An 18,003-nucleotide genomic window follows, 5' to 3' on the forward strand; every position below is an offset into this window, starting at 1 on the left:
CTGAGACTATCAAAAATGTCTTTACTCTATGGATCCTCACACATAGTAATATATATATCCATGCAAGAATTCATTGTTGGTTTTCGCACTCCCGAGGAGGTAGCTCCTTTTCATTCCCTTTATTTTGTTAAATGATGCTTAATTTTCAAACAAACAAGAATAATAACAATGGCAATCACAGAAATCCACCAAGATTATCACCCATCGGATTGCGAAAAAGAGTTAGTCAGAACAATAACGTTTGAAATGCAAAGGGCTTCAAGATTACAGACGAAGCAATATGTGCAAATAAAAGGTCAACGTACATGTAATGTACAAAGGAATAAATGAAAATGGATGTATTATATGAGCATTACAGAAAATCTGATTAGCAACTTGACGAGGCAACAATCCATCAGAGAGTTGTATAATATTCCTCAATTTCTACGTTAATACTCAATCGCAAAGATTTATCAACAAGGTATGCACACTAAAATTCAGTGTATGTAAACAAAATTTCAACGACAATAGAATGTACAAAAGTACTGCTGAACGATGATATCACCTGACCACCTAGTGACTTGATAAATGCCCTGCCTTTCCCAGGACGTAGGATGCAATTTGCACTCAAAACAACCATAAAAAGTAAACCAAACCACAATTACTTCTGACTTGAACCCTTGACAGAGTAGATTTAGCTAGATACGGTAAATACTCTGCACTTGTAAAGAAGCATTCGCACTAAACAAGCCATCAGATGTTAAATTCTAAATTCCCAATAATGATTCCCTGATCTGGCTTCACGAATAAAACCCATGCCGCCAGTGAATTCCAGCCAATATTGTATTGGCGAACAATGACAGTAAAACCAACGAAAGTATAAGCTTCTCTCAACAGATCGTCCCATCAAAGAGGATCAGCATTAACAAAAGCCAGACAATATATCTTCCTATATTATTTCTCATCTATACAAAATCCCATTTTTGGATCAAACAGGAACAGAGCAGCCCAAGGAGTTTGCTGCCTCTGCGAGATTTGAAACAGACATACCCAGTGCTCTTAGGTTATGTGTTTCCCACGAAACACATTGCTCTACTGTTCGAGCCCAGTCATCAATCTGTTCCTTTGAAGCATTTCCATCAGCATACCTTGACCCATATATATCACCATCTTTCTGAAGCTTTGGCCTAAGAGATTCTGAGCTCAGCACATTTTGAAGTAGGGCCATACTCAATGCCCTAACATGTGCACTATTGTGGGACAAGCAGCGAACGATTGAGGGGAGCCGCCTCTGAGAATTATTCAGAGGAAACCCTTAGATCTCTCTCTCTCTCTCTCTCTCTCTCTCTCTCTCTCTCTCTCAGTGCAAACAAATCAGGATGCGCTCTTCATTTAAAATTAGCACGATTCTCAACTAGGTCACCATCATCACTTCACATCTTTGAAGAAATGCGCAAAACTATGGCTACTGAATCCAAGCATCAGCAAAATTCATTAAGTCATGTCAGTTAAGATATGAAACAGAGAACCCCTCCATTTCTGTCCAAAGCACAGAAGTAGAGAGTTAAAATGCTTGGGGACTGCTGGAATTGCAACTTTATATTGCTGGAGCCCACACAAAAGCCCTAGATGCTGGATGAAAGCCTTCTGCTTCTGAAAGTTGGATATTTTTAGAAAAATTACAAAAGACTACATGTTGCCCTCCGCTGTAAATAGCAGTTTAGGGAGAACATTATCTAATTGAAACGACTAATTCTACAGGAAAGAGGCCTTCAGAAAAATAAATATATAACCACAAAACCAAGAAACTCAAAGCTCCACGAACAGCCTGCACATGTCAGAGGTTATAGAGCAGATTTTGCAATGCCCATCCGCTCCCCCTTCCTCTCCGCTCCCTTCCGTAGCCACTTCCTCCGGGTTCCTCTGCTCCGCTCTCCTCTTCCATTCGCCCTTTTTGCTGGCCCTCTTCCCCGGTAGCCTTGCCATTGTTCACTGGTTAACAGCCTATAGTTCACTGGTCTCCCACCGTGATTGTGTGGTCTGAGGTGCTGTGGGTGCAGCCCAGAGCCTAGGCGGAGCTACCAAAGCAGACCCCAAGTCGCAGATGCCCCTAGAGACACACACTAGGTGCTTGCGCAGCCCCTAGAGCTGTCCCGTGCAGAGAGTGTCTAGTGCTCCCCATTTCAGCCTGCATCTGTTCTGGAGGCCCACATTGCTGGTCAAGGCTCTCCTTCCCACCTGGTGGAGTCGTTGTACAGCTTGGAAGGGGGGGTCTTCAGCAGAGGTCATATACCTAGATGAATCCAAGAGCATTCCCAAACTCATCATCTAAAAACACAACATAGTGCACTTTCAATCTCACGATAGTCACTCGTACCATTGAAAACCACAAACTCCGTCACGCAGAGCAGGGACTTGCTACAATGACATACCTATTGACGTCATCAGCGCCCAACAGAGGGTGTAGACCATAGTATAAAAATATGCTCTCACATATACAAATCAGCAGCCCCCCACAGCTAGTGTCTTCCTTGGCAGGCTATGGGCTTTTCTTCAAGAGCTTTGGGCAAGGTTTTTGGAAGGCTAGTGACTTCATTCCATGCTGTGAGCCTCCTTTATTTTTCTGGCTTTTTCCACCCAGCCTTTCAGGAGATTCCCGCTCCTCTTTCCTCTCTCTCCCTCCCCTTTTCTTCCTTACTTGGAAGTGGAGCACTCGTGCTTGTTTTTTTTGGAAATCAAACCTGGTGGTGACCCTTGGTTTGGCAAGAGGAGCTCTCCTGGCAGCATCCTTGACTCTCCATGCTGTTAAGGTCCTCCTTTCCCTAGCAGACAAGCAGCAAGTTAAATTGAAGCAGCCACTTCAAGACAAAGCAGTAGGACTTTTCGATTCACACCCTCGAGGCTCTAGATACAGAGCAATCTTAGCCTAGAGGGGGACCACATCTCGTGGAACAGAGTCCTATTCGCCTAGGCCCATACGTGGTGCATCTCTTCCCCTGGTACCATAGTTTCACTATGGAGGACTGTGAGAAGTGCAACGGAACTGAACAGAAAGGAGGGGCAAACCAACCCACACACAAACTGAACTGAGAGAGAGACAAAGAGAGAGAGACTGCAAGGGAGCTCAAACAAAATGTTGGAGAAATCATAGCCAAAGAGAGAGAGAGAGAGAGAGAGAGAGAGAGAGAGAGAGAGAGTGTGTGTGTGGGGGGGTGTGTGTGTGTGATGTGCTCTACTAGAGATCTAGTACTGGTTTGATGTATGATAACTCATCACCTCAGCTCCAAGCCTACCAGCGAGCCACCCACCGTGAGTATAGTAGAGCTCGTGGCAAACCTGACTAGCTTCCAATCCCAAACACGACCTCCATTCTGGTCCATAGTCAGCTCGCACGATCTCTCCATGCAGCAGCTTGCAATCACATACGATTCTCAGCAAACGGCTTCTCCAGCCAGCGCAATACTCCATGGTCCCTCTGCCTTTTGACCAAGAGCCAAAAATGCATGCGCATCCGTCGTCCAGCCAACCCCCTCTCTGGTTCCCAAGGCAACTTGCCAAATTGGTTTGCATGGGCATGCCACGTAGCAGCCCACGTTTTCATCTTTTCGTTGGTCTTTAGTTTGCCCCCAACCCTTCTATGTAGTCAACTCCAATGGCCCAACTTGAAAACTAAGAAAAGTTTGCTCTTCTTGGTCCAAACCACAAATTTTAACCCCAATGAATTAATTGCTAGGGGGTTCTAGCACACCAAGCAACCCATGACCTTGCTCCTTGATTTCCCAGGGTTGTGCCTATTGGCTATGGCAAGCAATGGAAGCTCAAAAATGGAGAAAACACGGAGAAAAACGAGATGATGTAATAGATTGCATCAAAACTGAGAGTGGTGGCTTAATAGGGAGCCAACATAACAAAACCCTAGGGCTAACTTTCCTAACTAGACTAAGCGTCCTAATTGACCTAGGTGGTATATGTACTAACTATACCAATAGTCCTAATTGACTATAACTAGGCCTTTAAGGCAAATACCAAGGAATAAGTGGCACCTATGGATAGCCCATAGAATGGCCTAAAAATCCCCCTCCATGGTATGGGCTGAAGTATCCTGGACATGGCTCATAATACATGAATATCTAATGCCATGGCTGCAAATGTTCGTCCTGTAAAGATATAGCAACCTATGACTGTACAGAGTACCACAAATCAAGTTACAAAAGATGTTAAGTTTAAAGCTTGCCGAAAAGCCTCAAACTTAGGTCGAGGTAGAGCCTTCCTAAAAAGAACTTCCAAGTTGTCTTCAGTGGGAACATAAGACAACTGAATATCACCTGCTGATAATCACACTCTAACATAGTGATAGTGAACTGTGAACCTCAATATGCTTTGTGCGAGCATGGAAAAAAGGATTCCGTGCAACAGCCAAAGCACTCTGACTATCAGTGAAGATGACGGTAGGAGCGATCAAGCATACATAAAGATCTGCAACTAGCTTCCGAAGCCAAACACACTCCACTATAGCTGTAAAAGCTGCTTTGTACTCATCTTCACAGCTAGAAGTAGCAATTGTATTCTCCTTCTTGCTGAACCAAGAAACACATGAAGTACTAAGCATGAAACAGTTGCCACTATATGACACACAAGTGTCCGAACAACCAGCCCAATCACTATCAATGAATCCATGCATGACAAGTGAAGTATCAGCCCCATAAAGAAGGCCTAAATGCGGAGTGTCTTTGAGATATCAAAAAACACACTTCACGGCATGCCAATGGTGCATAGATAGGCTGAGTATATATCTACTCAACTGTGAGACAACATACTGTAGACCAAGTCTCGTATGGCATAAGTAAACCAAACAGCCAACTGCTTGCTGATAGAGAGTGACATCACATGTACCGCTGCCATCCTCATAAGAGAAGCGAAAACCAAGCTCTAAGGGTGTAGATACTTGCCTGCAATCCTCAAACTGAAAACGCTGCAAAAGCTGTCCAAGGTACTTGAATTGTGACATCAAAATGCCCCCCTCACTGCTAGCAAATTGGATGCCCAGATAGTAGTGCAAAAGACCAAGATCAGATATAGCAAATGTCCTCTGTAAATCAAGCTTAAAATCTACAATTTGTTGCGCATGTGTCCCACTCACAAGCATGTCATCCACATAAAGGACTAAAATCAGCAAATCTGTCCCACGCTTGCGGATGTAAAGAGTATCCTCTATAGGGCTGTTCTGAAAGCCAAGAGTGAGCAAATGAGTATGAATCCTGGAATACCAAGCCGGAGGTGCCTCCTTCAAGCCATAGCGAGATTTTTTAAAGCGGCATATCTTGCTTTCAGAATTGTGAACCTCAAAGCCAGGAGGTTGGGAAACATAGACCTCTTCCTGCAAATGCCCATGAAGGAAAGCTGTCTTGATATCAAGCTGGTGTACCTTCCAATGAAAGTGGGTAGCAAAGGCAATAACAATGCAAATAGTAGTGATCCTGGAAGTGGGAGCAAAAGTCTCCTCAAAGTCAATGCCATGATGCTAAGAATAGCCCTTAGCAACAAGACAAGCCTTGTAACGATCCATTGAACCATCCACCATAGATAAAAGACTTCATATCTAAGAATGTGCGAACTTTTTTCATTATGGCATCTTGATGACATAATGGCTCTTCATTGCATGCTGTAGCAACCAACGCATAAGCAACAAAACTAGCATGCTCTTTTTGGACAGCTCCTCTAGTACGGGTTCGCAAAGGAGTATCTTGTTTGCTGTCTTTTAATGTGTCAAGGAGCCAACGGGGTACCTTTTTGGGCTCCTGAATTTCACCAGTCAAGAGCCGTGTGCAAATGGTCCTGATCAATGAGGCATATCATGCTGAATACCTAACTGCACATGTGGCTGCAAATGACCAATAGAGGGAGGAAGGAGGTACAACCTCAGATGGAACATCATTCTGAGCATCGGATGGAGACAAAGGCATCAAGCTATCGAAAATCTCTGGGGCATCAACAAGGGGCTGTTTTCGACAGTCCAGCAAAGGCATAGAGGTGGATTCATCAAACACAACATCCTGATTGAGAAAACACTTGCCTGTGCGGGGCTGGTAGAGCTTATAGCCCTTGCACTCTCAGCTATACCCAATAAAAATGCACTTGACAGCTTTATCATCCAACTTAGTGTGTGTCTGTGAAGGCACATGAGCATAAGTTAAGCATCCAAAAGTCCTCATGTGAGAAAAATGTGAGGCTTACGACCCGCCCAAGCCTCATAAGGTGTGATAGTTTGCAAGGCCTGGATTTCAAGGCGAAAATCCAAGTGTAATTAGTGAAGTCATCAATAAAAGTGACAAAATAATAGAAGCCCCCAAGAGCTGCAACCCTCATAGGTCCACAAACATCACTATGAACCAGATAAAGCTTGTGTGAAGCACCAACTCTCCCATCCTTGGGAAAGTAGCACGATGCATCTTACCAAGCAAGCATGGTTCAGCTGTGTAAACTGTAAAAGAGAGCTGAGAAAGCTGAGGAAACAGTGTCCAAACCTCTCTCCGTTTGCTGGTCCAAACCTCTGACTGTTGTGCTGCGTGGTCACCTTCAGATCAGGCTGAACTGATGGCCAAGGGACTGAGGCTAGAGCAGGGCCAGATCTGAGGATCTCAGGGGCTGCACAGGAGGCTGAAGTGGAGCTGTAGGAGGACTGAAGGCAGGAGCAAACTGAATGAGAAAACAGGGCAGCCAAGGGGCCCTTTTATAGGGCTGGACTGAGCCAACCCAGTCTGTAAACAGACCGACTCAGTCTGTTTTACAGACTGGTTGGCCTACAACCAGCCTATAAAAAGCCCTCCCTGGCTCATTTGCCAGGGGAGTTTTTGGGCAGCCTGCTTCCCTGCTTACCTGTCCAGCCTTTGGGGACCCTAAAGGGACTCCTAAAGCCCTCCCTGGCTCATTTGCCAGGGGAGTTTTTGGGCAGCCTTTGCAGGCTGCCTTCCCTGCTAACCTGTCCAGCCTTTGGGGACCCTAAAGGGACTCCTAACCTAGGCTAAGACCTAAACTATAAGATGTAACCACTTAACCTACTGTTCTCCAGTGGGTACTAGTGAACAAGAACTGACTACTGACTTGACCTAAGGCTGAGAGACTGACCTACGTAGCTTGTGCCTGACTGTCCTTGGACAAGGGCTCACAAAGGGGTCACAGCATACGACAAAATCTCCTATCTGGGAACTATAATGCACTTGTCGATGTAGCTAGTGTGTCACCTTGCACCCAAGTGCAGGGGTGCATGTGACACACTTGCCACTCATGGGAGCACAGCCTTTATGCTGAGTTCTCTAAGAATCCGGAGGTGAAGGGGAAGACTACATCAAGATGTCGGCTAGCGCTTATAAAAAGGCAACTCAAAGATAGCAATGATTCTCTTCATCCAAGCTATCAGCCTGCTTATGAAGCCAAATAATTTCAGTTAAGCCTCTCCCAAAGAGAAGCATAAATAAACAAAAGATCTTATAAATGTAACTAATAGGGCTACATAACAATAACAAAACAAGAAATATTACAAATCAGAAGAACATCTATCATATAAATCGATTATATATTTACTGTGTGCTCTTGTGCATATGCGTATTACCTTCAGACTTAGCTTCCAATATATTGATGTCAAAACTGGAAACAGTATTTGGGAGAGGCTTAATACACGAAAGAGCTTATAACTGTAACTAATAGGGCTACATAGCACTAACAAAACAAGAAATATTACAAATCAGAAGAACCTTTCTCATATAAATCGATGATATATTTACTGTGTGCTCTTGTGCATATGCGTATGACCTTCAGACTTAGCTTCCAATATATTGATGACAAAACTGGAAACAGTAATAAGGACCACAACATCAAAACGATTATAGTAGACAACTCGGACTTTTTAATCCATATGACTCCATGTGAAAGATCCCCATGCCTATGAATTACCTTCAATAGAGCTGAAAAGGAATCTACAGCAGAGCTGTCGAAAGGCACCAACACCTGTGTAGCAACGGCAGTGGCCTCTAGCAACTGTACAAGGAAAGTCAGCATTAGGCATATTCTTAAAAATATGGCATATAAACTGAACAAACAAAATGGAGTGTGTGGACAGGCACATGAACCATCCTGCTACCAAAAATACAAAGAGACTATGAAAAAAAGAAATGAATAAAGATACCTCTAATTGAGACATAGTACAAGCTTCACCATCAACAGCCATCCTTTCAGTCGCCTGATCAAGAAGACCAGGAGACTTGGCAACTACTTTCAAAGCCTCAGGTGCACTGTGAAGACGAAGAAGCTCAGTCAAAAGGCACAGTATTCGCTTGTTGACTCTCCAAATATGCTGAAATTCTGGCACATCTTCACTTCCTTTCCATACCTGCACGTCCCTTTCGGCCTACAAAGCAGCTTGATAAAAGAACATCTTATGAAACCAGCACAATGATGCTTGTGATATCGACTCGATACAGAGCACCAGTACACCTCTTTCGAGCCTCAATCTGGCCCAGCTGAGATCTACTTGCAATATATAACCTTATTCTTTCAATTATAAAAGCTGGGAAGGGGGCTTGACAAAAAAACCTCAAACATCCACCCAATCAGGTGACTGGCAATTGAGCCCAGCAGAGCAGAACTAATGCATTTTCTTATCGAAGAGCATAGCATAAGCACCCCTTAAACCATCAAATGGGCACTTAAACTTGACATCACAAACGCTTATTTTTATCTCTTAAAAGAAAACAAAGGCTTGAAAGAAAGCATATCCACCTGAAACACAATCACTGAAGCTGCCTTCACAGGGTATACTAATGCTATGTTGCAAAGAGCTTCCACTACCTAGCATATCATGTTATGAGACAATGCATTAGTATCAAGGCGATTACCAAAAAACAAGAAACTGCTCAGTAGCACATGCAATTAGATTAAAAAGGCAAAAAAGCTTCCTTTTTCAGGGCAGCTCATACCTGTCGCCAACCTCTCTTGGCAGAGGTACCTTCACCACCAACCGGCAGTTCAGGTGCAGTTATCAGTCTTTGCCAGAGCAAAGGCACAGCTGCCACAGACAAATTTTCCTTTTCTTGTAGCACAGCTTTGACAAGAGTACCCACATTGTCGTTCAGATCATTATGCCTATCCATACAGAGGAGTGACACAACATCAGAAGCATTTATGGGAAGGTTAGCCAAAGCTTTTCCTGTAGATGGTTTCAAAGCAGTGGTTATAGACATCTGCTCTAGCCCATCAGAGCTTCTCGACCCTCTATCACAACCATGGCAGACCTGCAGTGTCTGGACAATATCCTGAGTCTGAGAAACCGCTGATTGAGCCTGGATTCTTGATTCATGAACTGAATCTGTAGAATGTTGCTTAGATTCCTTTGTAGAAACTTCATGTGCATGAGAATCAACTGTAGTGTCAACCACTGTAGCCACAACCTTTGCATTTTGTTCAACAAGGGCTAACACAGTGGCTGCTTTAGAAGACAACTGAGGCTCCCACTTGCAACGCATGATAGCTGTCAATGCATGCATACATGCCTTTGATCTTCCCAAAAGATCTGATATATGGGCAGCAACCACCGCAGCTGCAACAATCCCGCCAGAACTGCTGTTCCCATTACCTGGAATGCTGTAAGAAGAACATGGAACCAGAGCAAGAAAGGCCTCTAGTAGCCTGAGGAGCCTTCTTGCATGATCGGCTGCAGAAGCAACTCCACTGTCTAAACTAATCAAAGGTTCAACATGCTGCAGGTCTGTGGCTCCTGATCCTGCTGTTTGGGAGGGTGTCTGTTTTGATTTCTCTCGCATGTGTGCAGATATTGAGAGGAGCTGTACTTCACATGCTAAGGCACAGACTGCAGCAACAATATAAGAGTCAAAAGTAGAGACTGCCCCCCTCTCTTTTCCAGAACAGCGTCCAGAGGGCCTCAATCTCACCTTTGCCTGAGGTTCTCCCTCATCGTTTGATGAGTCGTTGGAGATACAAGCACTTGACTTTCTGCTACCTTGTTGCACTGCATCATGGCTTAGGCATACTGTAAAAGCAATTGAAAGAAGTCGTGCAGCAAGACCTGCTGATGGACATGCCTCCGTAAACAAAGAGTGCACCATAGACCGGAGTTCTGCAATAGCCACATGATTTAGGCCAGATCCACCAAAACCAGTTCGGTGAAACCTTGCAAGCCCATTTCTTTGTTCTTGACTATCTTCCATGGGAAAGGTTCTGTGTAAAATCACTTCTACCGTGGCAGTAAATATTCTCAACAAGCAAGCCTCTGCGGGACTTCCATGGGGTAAATATTCGAGCACACGCAGGAGAGGCCGGAAAAGATTCCAAGATAAAGAAGGGGGTTGTAACGGTGTTGCCACAACAAGTTCTGGCAGATCAACAGTAGAGGAATTCAGAGGCAGAAGACCATAGGCTACCTCCCAAAGTGTGCATATCCGCCACTCAACATCTGGCCCATGGTCACACATTAAGGATGCTATTCCTCTTGCAGTTGCCTCTTCAGTAGCTCTTGCAGCAGCAACCTCCATCTTCTCAAGAACAGCAGTTATCATGTGAGTAAGAAAATTTTAATTATTACAATAAGCATAAGTGATATTGAAATAAAAAACTCAGGATGGGCTCTACCTGATCCTTAATTGACGATGGCCTTGCAGATCCATAGACAGATTGTCTACCATGGACATCTTGAGCATGCCCAGGTGGAGGGAACAGCAAGGCTGGCTGTGAAAACACACGGAATAGCAAGGCTGCCGCTGCATCTGCTGCAATCCCTGACCGCATGGCCATTGCTGCCCCCACTGGTCTCAAAAAGTGCAGATGCAACCAGTTCCTAGGAAGCTGCACAATAAGCATAGCAAGGCAAGATTAACAACAAGAAGTTCACACATTAATGCTACAATTTGCAAAGCTAGAACAACAGCACTACAAACTGTCAGTACTGAAAGCCATTCCACAGTTAAAATATTATTCCCCAGCCTCTCTGCTGAGTCATGAAATCAACCCAGATACGAAATTCAAAACAAGGTCAATTCAAATCGCTAATATGGCTGACACTATCCAAATGTGAAAGCCCTTCTCCATGACATCCACAACCAATGATTATGATGGGAGACCGCCTTCTGAAACCCGGTCAATTTATAACAAGTGAAGCTAAATGGTAGATCGTTGAACCTTGGCATCAGCACCCCTTTTTCTTTGACCGTTGTACAGCATCATGATAATTGCTATCACAATGTGAAAAAGTTATTCCCATAGATAGAAACCCCATAGCCCCAAACAAAATAGAGTTTTCCACATGCCTGATTAACCAAAGTTCTAATAGTGCAAACCAATCACATTTTTGTTACTGCAAGCACGATATGCATAGCTCGTTTACATAATCCCTCCCTAGTTCGTCTTTATGTCACTTAAACCTTGAGAGATATATTGCCGATTCAAGTAGCTATTAAGAGCTGAACAGTCAGCCCTGCATAGAGAGTGATACAAAAGCTCAATTTGGACAAGCTCTCAAAAAAAGAAAACAGATATAGATCAATTTTTATTTACCCTGGGCTACAAGTGCTAAAATAGAGAGCTTACTTGTATTAAACTAGTGATTGTTGTCCTTGTAGAGCATTGAAACACATGTTAAGATAAGAATCTGAAAGTAGCTAATCTAATCTCTTGTAATGGATCTTGACACAGGCTCAAACGCACATTGACCAGCAGATCCTCAATTACAATTTTATTTTATTTATTTTTTGCAAAAAGAGACTTCTATTAAGTATTAAAGAAAAACCGTTAGAGCAAGCTCCATACGGGATATATCATGCAATGCACGAAAAGCTCAAAAGCCAAAAAGAAAGGATTGAGGCTGATAGTGTCATCTCAATCCGGTAGAAACCTCCGAGAAAAAGGGAGAACCTCTCCAAACTCGAAGAAATATAATCCTTCTGGAAGAGGCTGCCCGTGAAGGGCCCTGCATGCTAGCCCATATGGGTATCAAAGTGTGAACCGTGTCAGACCAAATACCCGTGAAAACCTGTAATGGGTGTATCTGGGTGCCATCCAAGGCCTCAGTACATCTAGCTCTCCAAATATGCCAAGAGGAAATGCTAGCCAAAATCTCCCAAGAGGTGTCCACTGAAACATGAGAAGCTCTGAAGGGAGTAAGTGGTACATCATGTAGAGAGCAGGGCTCTATCACCTGCCCGCGGACCGAGAGTGCCCAGGAAGAAGGCTCACCCTCATAAAACACCTGGGGCCCGGTAAGAGATAACCATGCGACCGAGGAAGTGTGAAAGATGCTGAGTATCCGAGCAACCCCTTTCCAAACAGTCCTCGCCTGACTGCAGTCCCAAAGGCAATGTCGCACTAACTCCTCTGCAGAATGGCATCGAGGACAAGTGGGATCAGCCCCAAATCGTGATCTCCACAGGTTCACTGCAATCCCTCCATGAATAGAAAGCCAAAAGAAAAGAGTGATCTTTCTATTTCTGAGGGATTTCCAGAGCCTCCTCCAGAAATTTCTACGCCAGTCTGCGGTGATGAAGAAGCTTTCCCAATGGGGGGCTCTGGAGGGAATCCAACCCCTACTGTTCAGCTGAAACCTCCTGGCATTACCAACCGTGAAACGAAAGAAGGGAATCCCCCTCTCTTGGTGCCCATGATCTATCCATTCCCACTCTCCTGGGGCCCACTGCAAGCACCTAATAGGTGCACCTCCATATAACCACAACCTCCAGGATCCCAAGGCCAAGAGCATAGGGTCGGGGTCTAAGTACCACTGCAAGCCCGCTCCAAGGTCCACAAAACCAGCAATTATGCTTTTCAATAGTCGCAAAATGAAATCAAAGCACATGACAAGCTCTTTGGTACTTGCAACGTGATGCAGAAAGTACTCTAGGGCAAAGGTTCCTCAGGTCTTTTCCAGGTCAAGGAAGAAATGCAGTCCAGACTTCTATGTTTACGTCTGTTTACTCCAACTTGCTCAGGCCATGAACAGATTCCAAAGTTTCGTTGTTCCCTCCTTTGGAAATAAAAATTTTGTTGTTGATACTCATGGAACAGAATGTAATATCTAATCTTCTATATAATAAATATATAACTTTTCTGCCCCATAAACAAAAGGAATCTGAAAGTAGTGACCTATTACATAGGAGCTTGTGGTAGGTCTACCGCACTAGCAAGAGTTTGGTACCTGCCCCAAGATTATAAAGGCATCAACAAGGAGGCTTGCTAACATCTAACAAAACAACCTTGCTCCCATCATCCATGGCTAGCCAACTTGTCAAGATCAAAGCATGTACTACCCGAAGATGGAAGGACAAGAGCTGTCCACAAATTGAGAGCGGCAAATGGGGACCTCTCAACAGATGGAGAGAAAGAAAGAAATAAAGTTTATTAAAGTTTACTAAAGACCTATGGGTCTATGAGACTAATAGAAAACCCGATACGATGAGCAAAAGGGTGAAGCTACTAAGCAAGCACCCTAACCCATGCTAGAAAACTGTGTAGACATAGTCAATGCCATCATCATACAGATCACCATAGTCATCATCATCATAACAGATGTAATACGAAACGATACCATCCAATACAATGCAGCACACACATGGCATGAAACATCAAGCTATGCCCAGTGACAAGATAGGCCGTGTAGACAAGAAGCCCGTGATAGATCGCCTTCTACTGTCTGGAGGAGTAGTCCCTTGTGCCCTCCTAGCGGCTACTGTATGCCTAACAAGCGCCACAATAACCCCTGTCGATCGTATACCAGGTCCGAAAATAGATGAGATGTCATCTAGCATGATCAGTCTTTGTTGAGTGTGGTACGTCTCGGTCTCGGGGTCTCTGCCTCTCTTGCTATCTATGATTGGGGAGGCAGCATGCTTTGGCTGGAAGTACTCTATGATCACACTCTAAGATGGGTCAGATAAGACCTCCCACCCCTATCTCTGTGATCTGATGAGGCACTCCACACTTAGACTATCAAGTATCAACATCTCTCCCCAATCTGAGTAAGTGTATCCTTCTAGCTCGCTCCCTAGGAGTAGACAATATCATTGTCCTAAGTTCTTCAAATACCATAGAACTCTAAACAATGTGTCTGATGTGGTGACTATGAGAACTTGCACGACACCTTTAACATAGTTGTGTCGATGAGTGTAGATGAGATAGAGAAGACATGCCCTCGGCTATGAGAGCTTACTCAATACCCCAACTACAAAAGAATTGTCATGACGAGTGTTATCAACTGATGATAGCTAGTGCAATCCACCACGAGACGAGTCATCTTTGGAAAGCTTACTCCCCGGATCCATGGTAGTAACTACTAGGCTGCAATCTATCATCCACAATCCCTCCAAAAGCTCCAGAAAATAAATGTGTTGGCTATGAAATATTCCACCAACCATCCTCTATATCTCCATTCCAAGGAACTAATGAAAGCTCCCCAAGATTTGGTCATCTCAAATTCATTTTGAAGCATAACATGTATCACCTATCATGCTATGATGATTTTCAGAGATGATAATGTAATGAACCAAATTCTCTTACTCTCCTCAAATTCTTGATTTCAACTCGATTTGTTGAGAAACTAAGACTCTATGACTACTTTAGAGGCCCTCCTCCAGTATTCAAGTTGCAGTATCGCCACCATGGCCTCCATATGAGGTATTTTTTTCCCTACCCTATTTGTTTCCTACGCTAGACTAGACTAGATTGACTATCTACATGCATAGGACATAGCCTATGTGCTCTCCAAGTTGTGTAATATTGGTCATGACGTGAGAGTCGAGAATGATGGAATGAGCAAGGTGGAATGCATGAAGATGGGATGTGAACACGCGAGTGGTCACACCTCATCAATGTCGGGTGTGACAGGCAATAGAAACCTAGAAAAAGAGAGATAGAAAGCCAAAAACGAGCTGCTATGATCAAAATGCTGCAAGTACAAGTGTGGAGACTCAAGGGAGAGCCAACATAACAAAACCCTAGGGCTAACAGCCCTAACTAGACTAAGTGTCCTAACTGACCTAGATGGTACATAAACTAGCTGTGCCAATAGCCCTAACTGACTATAACTAGGCCTACAAGACTCATACCAAGGTATAAGTGGCATCTATGGATAGCCCATAGAGTGACCTACAAACCCCCCTCCATGGTATGGACTGAAGTATCCTGGACAAGGCTCAGGATACCTAAATATCTAGTGTATGGTTACACATGTTCGTCGCGTAGGGATATAGCAACCTATGACTGTACATAGTACAACAGATCAAGTTACAAAAGGTACTAAGTTTAAAGCTTACCGAAAAGCCTCAAACTTAGGTCGAGGTAGAGCCTTCGTAAAAAGATCTGTCAAGTTGTCTTCAGTGGGAACATAAGATAACTCAATATCACCTGCTGATAATCACTCTCTGACATAGCGATAGTGAACCTCAATGTGCTTTGTGTGAGCATGGAAAACTGGATTCCGTGCAATAGCCAAAGCACTCTGACTATTAGTGAAGATGACAGTAGGAGCAGTCCAACATGCACAAAGATCTGCAAGTAGCTTTCGAAGCCAAACACACTCCACTGAAGCTGTAAAAGCCACTTTGTACTCAACTTCACAGCTAGAAGTATCAATTGTACTCTACTTCTTGCTGGACCAAGAAACATAAGAAGTACCAAGCATAAAACAGTTGCCACTATGTGACATACGAGTGTCAGAACAACCAGCCCAATCACTATCAGTAAATCCATGCATGACAAGTGAAGTATCATCCCCATAAAGAAGGCCTAAATGCTGAGTGCCTTTAAGATATCTGAAAACATGCTTCACGGCATGCCAATGGTGCATAGATGGACTGTGCATATATCTCCTCAACTGTGAGACAACATACTGTAGATCAGGTCTTGTATGGCATAGGTAAATCAGACAACCAACTACCTACTGATAGAGAGTGACATCACATGTACCGCTACCACCCTCAAAAGAGAAGTGAAAACCAGTCTCTAATGGTGTGGATACTTGCTTGCAATCCTCAAACTGAAAACGCTGCAAAAGCTGTCCAATGTACTTGGATTGTGACATCAAAATGCCCCCCTCACGGCTAGCAAATTGGATGCCCAGATAGTAGTGCACAAGACCAAGATCAGACATGGCAAATATCTTCTGCAAATCTGCAGTGAAGGTGAATGGGGAAGTGAGAGAAAGCCACGGAAGGCAGGGGGAGATAGAGAAGGAATAGGGGAGGGAAGTAGAGAGAACAAGACTGGAAGTACACAAGTGATGAAGGAAGCAAGGAGAAGTGGATTAGACGTCAAATCAATAGGCCCTTACAATCCTTTTGGGTTGACTTATATAGTCCCCCACAGTTTCCACATTTCCCCTACTATTCTCCCATCTATTTCCCCCTTAAAATCCATCTTTTTCCCACCTTCATTACAAAATCGAGCTTAAAATCTACAATTTACTGAGCATGTGTCCTAGTCACAAGCATGTCATCCACATAAAGAACTAAAATCAGCAAATATGTCCCACGCTTGCGGATGTAAAGGGTATCCTCTGTAGGGCTGTTCTGAAAGCCAAGAGTGAGCAAATGAGTATGAGTATGAGCAAGCCGGAGGTGCCTCCTTCAAGCCATAGAGGGATTTTTTAAAGCGGCATACCTTGCTTTTAGTACCTTGAATCTCAAAGCCAGGAGGTTGGGAAACATAGAATTCTTCATGCAAATACCCATGAAGGAAATCTGTCTTGATATCAAGCTGGTGTGCCTCCCAATGAAAGTGGGTAGCAAAGGCAATAACAATGCGAATGGTAGTGATCCTGAAAGTGGGAGCAAAAGTCAATGCCATGCTGCTGAGCATAGCGCTTAGCAACAAGATGGGCTTTGTAACGGTCCACTGAACCATCGGCTTTCCGTTTGATCTTGTAAGCCCACTTAGTTCCAATGGCATTCGTGCCATGAGGCAAATCACACAACTCCCAAGTGTCCTTCTGATGGATAGAATCCGATTCAGCTTGCATGGCCTTCATCCAACAATCATTCTCAAAGGCATCTTGATGACATAAGGCCTCTTCATTGCATGCTGTAGCAACCAAAGCATAAGCAACAAAACTAGCATGCTCTTTCCGGAGAGCTGCTCTCATACGGGCTGGCAGTGGAGTGTCTTATTTGCTGTCTTTTAATGTGTCAAGGAGCCAACGGGGTATCTTTTTGGGCTCCTGAATTTCTGCTCTTTCCTCGTCAAGAGCCCTGTGCAAATGATCCTGATCAATGATAGGCATATCAGACTGAATTTCTAGCTGCACATGTGGTTGCAAATGACCAACAAATGGAGGAGGGACAACCTCATATGGAACATCATCCCGAGCATCGGATGGAAACAAAGGCATCAAGCTGTCAAATATGTCTAGGGCATCAACAACGGGGTGTTTTTGACAGTCCAGCAAAGGCATAGTCGAAGATTCATCAAACACAACATCCCGACTGACAAAACACTTGTCCGTGCGGGGTGATATGGCTTATAGCCCCTGCTCTTTGAACTATACCTTAAAAAAATGCATTTAACAGGTTTATCATCCAACTTAGTGCGTTTTTGTGAAGGCACATGGGCATAAGCTAGGCATCCAAAAGTCCTCATGTGGGAAATGCGAGGCTTACGACCTGTCCAAGCCTCATAAGGTGTGATAGTCTGCAATGCCTTTGTAGGACATGTATTCAAGATGCAATTTGCACACATGACCGCATCCAACCGCAACTTATTAGGAAAATGCTTCCCTTTCAACATGCATCTGGCCATTTCCATCACCATTTCCATCACTGATCTATTCTTCCACTCAGCCACGGGATTCTATTGAGGAATATAAGGCACAGTGCATCAATGATTGATGCCATGGGAGGCCAAAAAAACAGCAAACTCCTTCGACATGTATTCACCCCCCTTGTCTGTATTAATGTAAGCAATGTGCAGCCCACCCTCATTCTCAGCCAAGGCAATAAAGTGCTTGAATCATGAAGAAACATCAGATTTGGATTT

General features: G+C 44.0%; 1 protein-coding gene across 2 annotated transcripts in view; it reads right to left on the minus strand.

Moving 5' to 3' along the window:
• Positions 1 to 735: 735 nt before the first annotated feature.
• The window catches only part of GI (gigantea protein (GI)), a 31,679-nt gene continuing 14,411 nt past the window's right edge, over positions 736 to 18,003 (minus strand). For both annotated transcript variants that reach the window (XM_087373904.1, XM_087373897.1), the window contains exons 9-14: positions 10,621 to 10,833; positions 8,952 to 10,523; positions 8,755 to 8,823; positions 8,162 to 8,383; positions 7,930 to 8,013; positions 736 to 1,270 (exon numbers count right to left, since the gene is read on the minus strand). In XM_087373904.1, coding sequence (XP_087230030.1) covers positions 968 to 1,270; positions 7,930 to 8,013; positions 8,162 to 8,383; positions 8,755 to 8,823; positions 8,952 to 10,523; positions 10,621 to 10,833 — 2,463 coding nt within the window. In that variant the 3' untranslated portion in view covers positions 736 to 967. The remainder of the gene's footprint in view (positions 1,271 to 7,929; positions 8,014 to 8,161; positions 8,384 to 8,754; positions 8,824 to 8,951; positions 10,524 to 10,620; positions 10,834 to 18,003) is intronic.

This window comes from Dipteris shenzhenensis, chromosome 1, assembly GCF_047967505.1.
Source record: "Dipteris shenzhenensis isolate YYH24624 ecotype China chromosome 1, Dip_SZ_1.0, whole genome shotgun sequence".
Classification (NCBI taxonomy): domain Eukaryota; kingdom Viridiplantae; phylum Streptophyta; class Polypodiopsida; order Gleicheniales; family Dipteridaceae; genus Dipteris; species Dipteris shenzhenensis.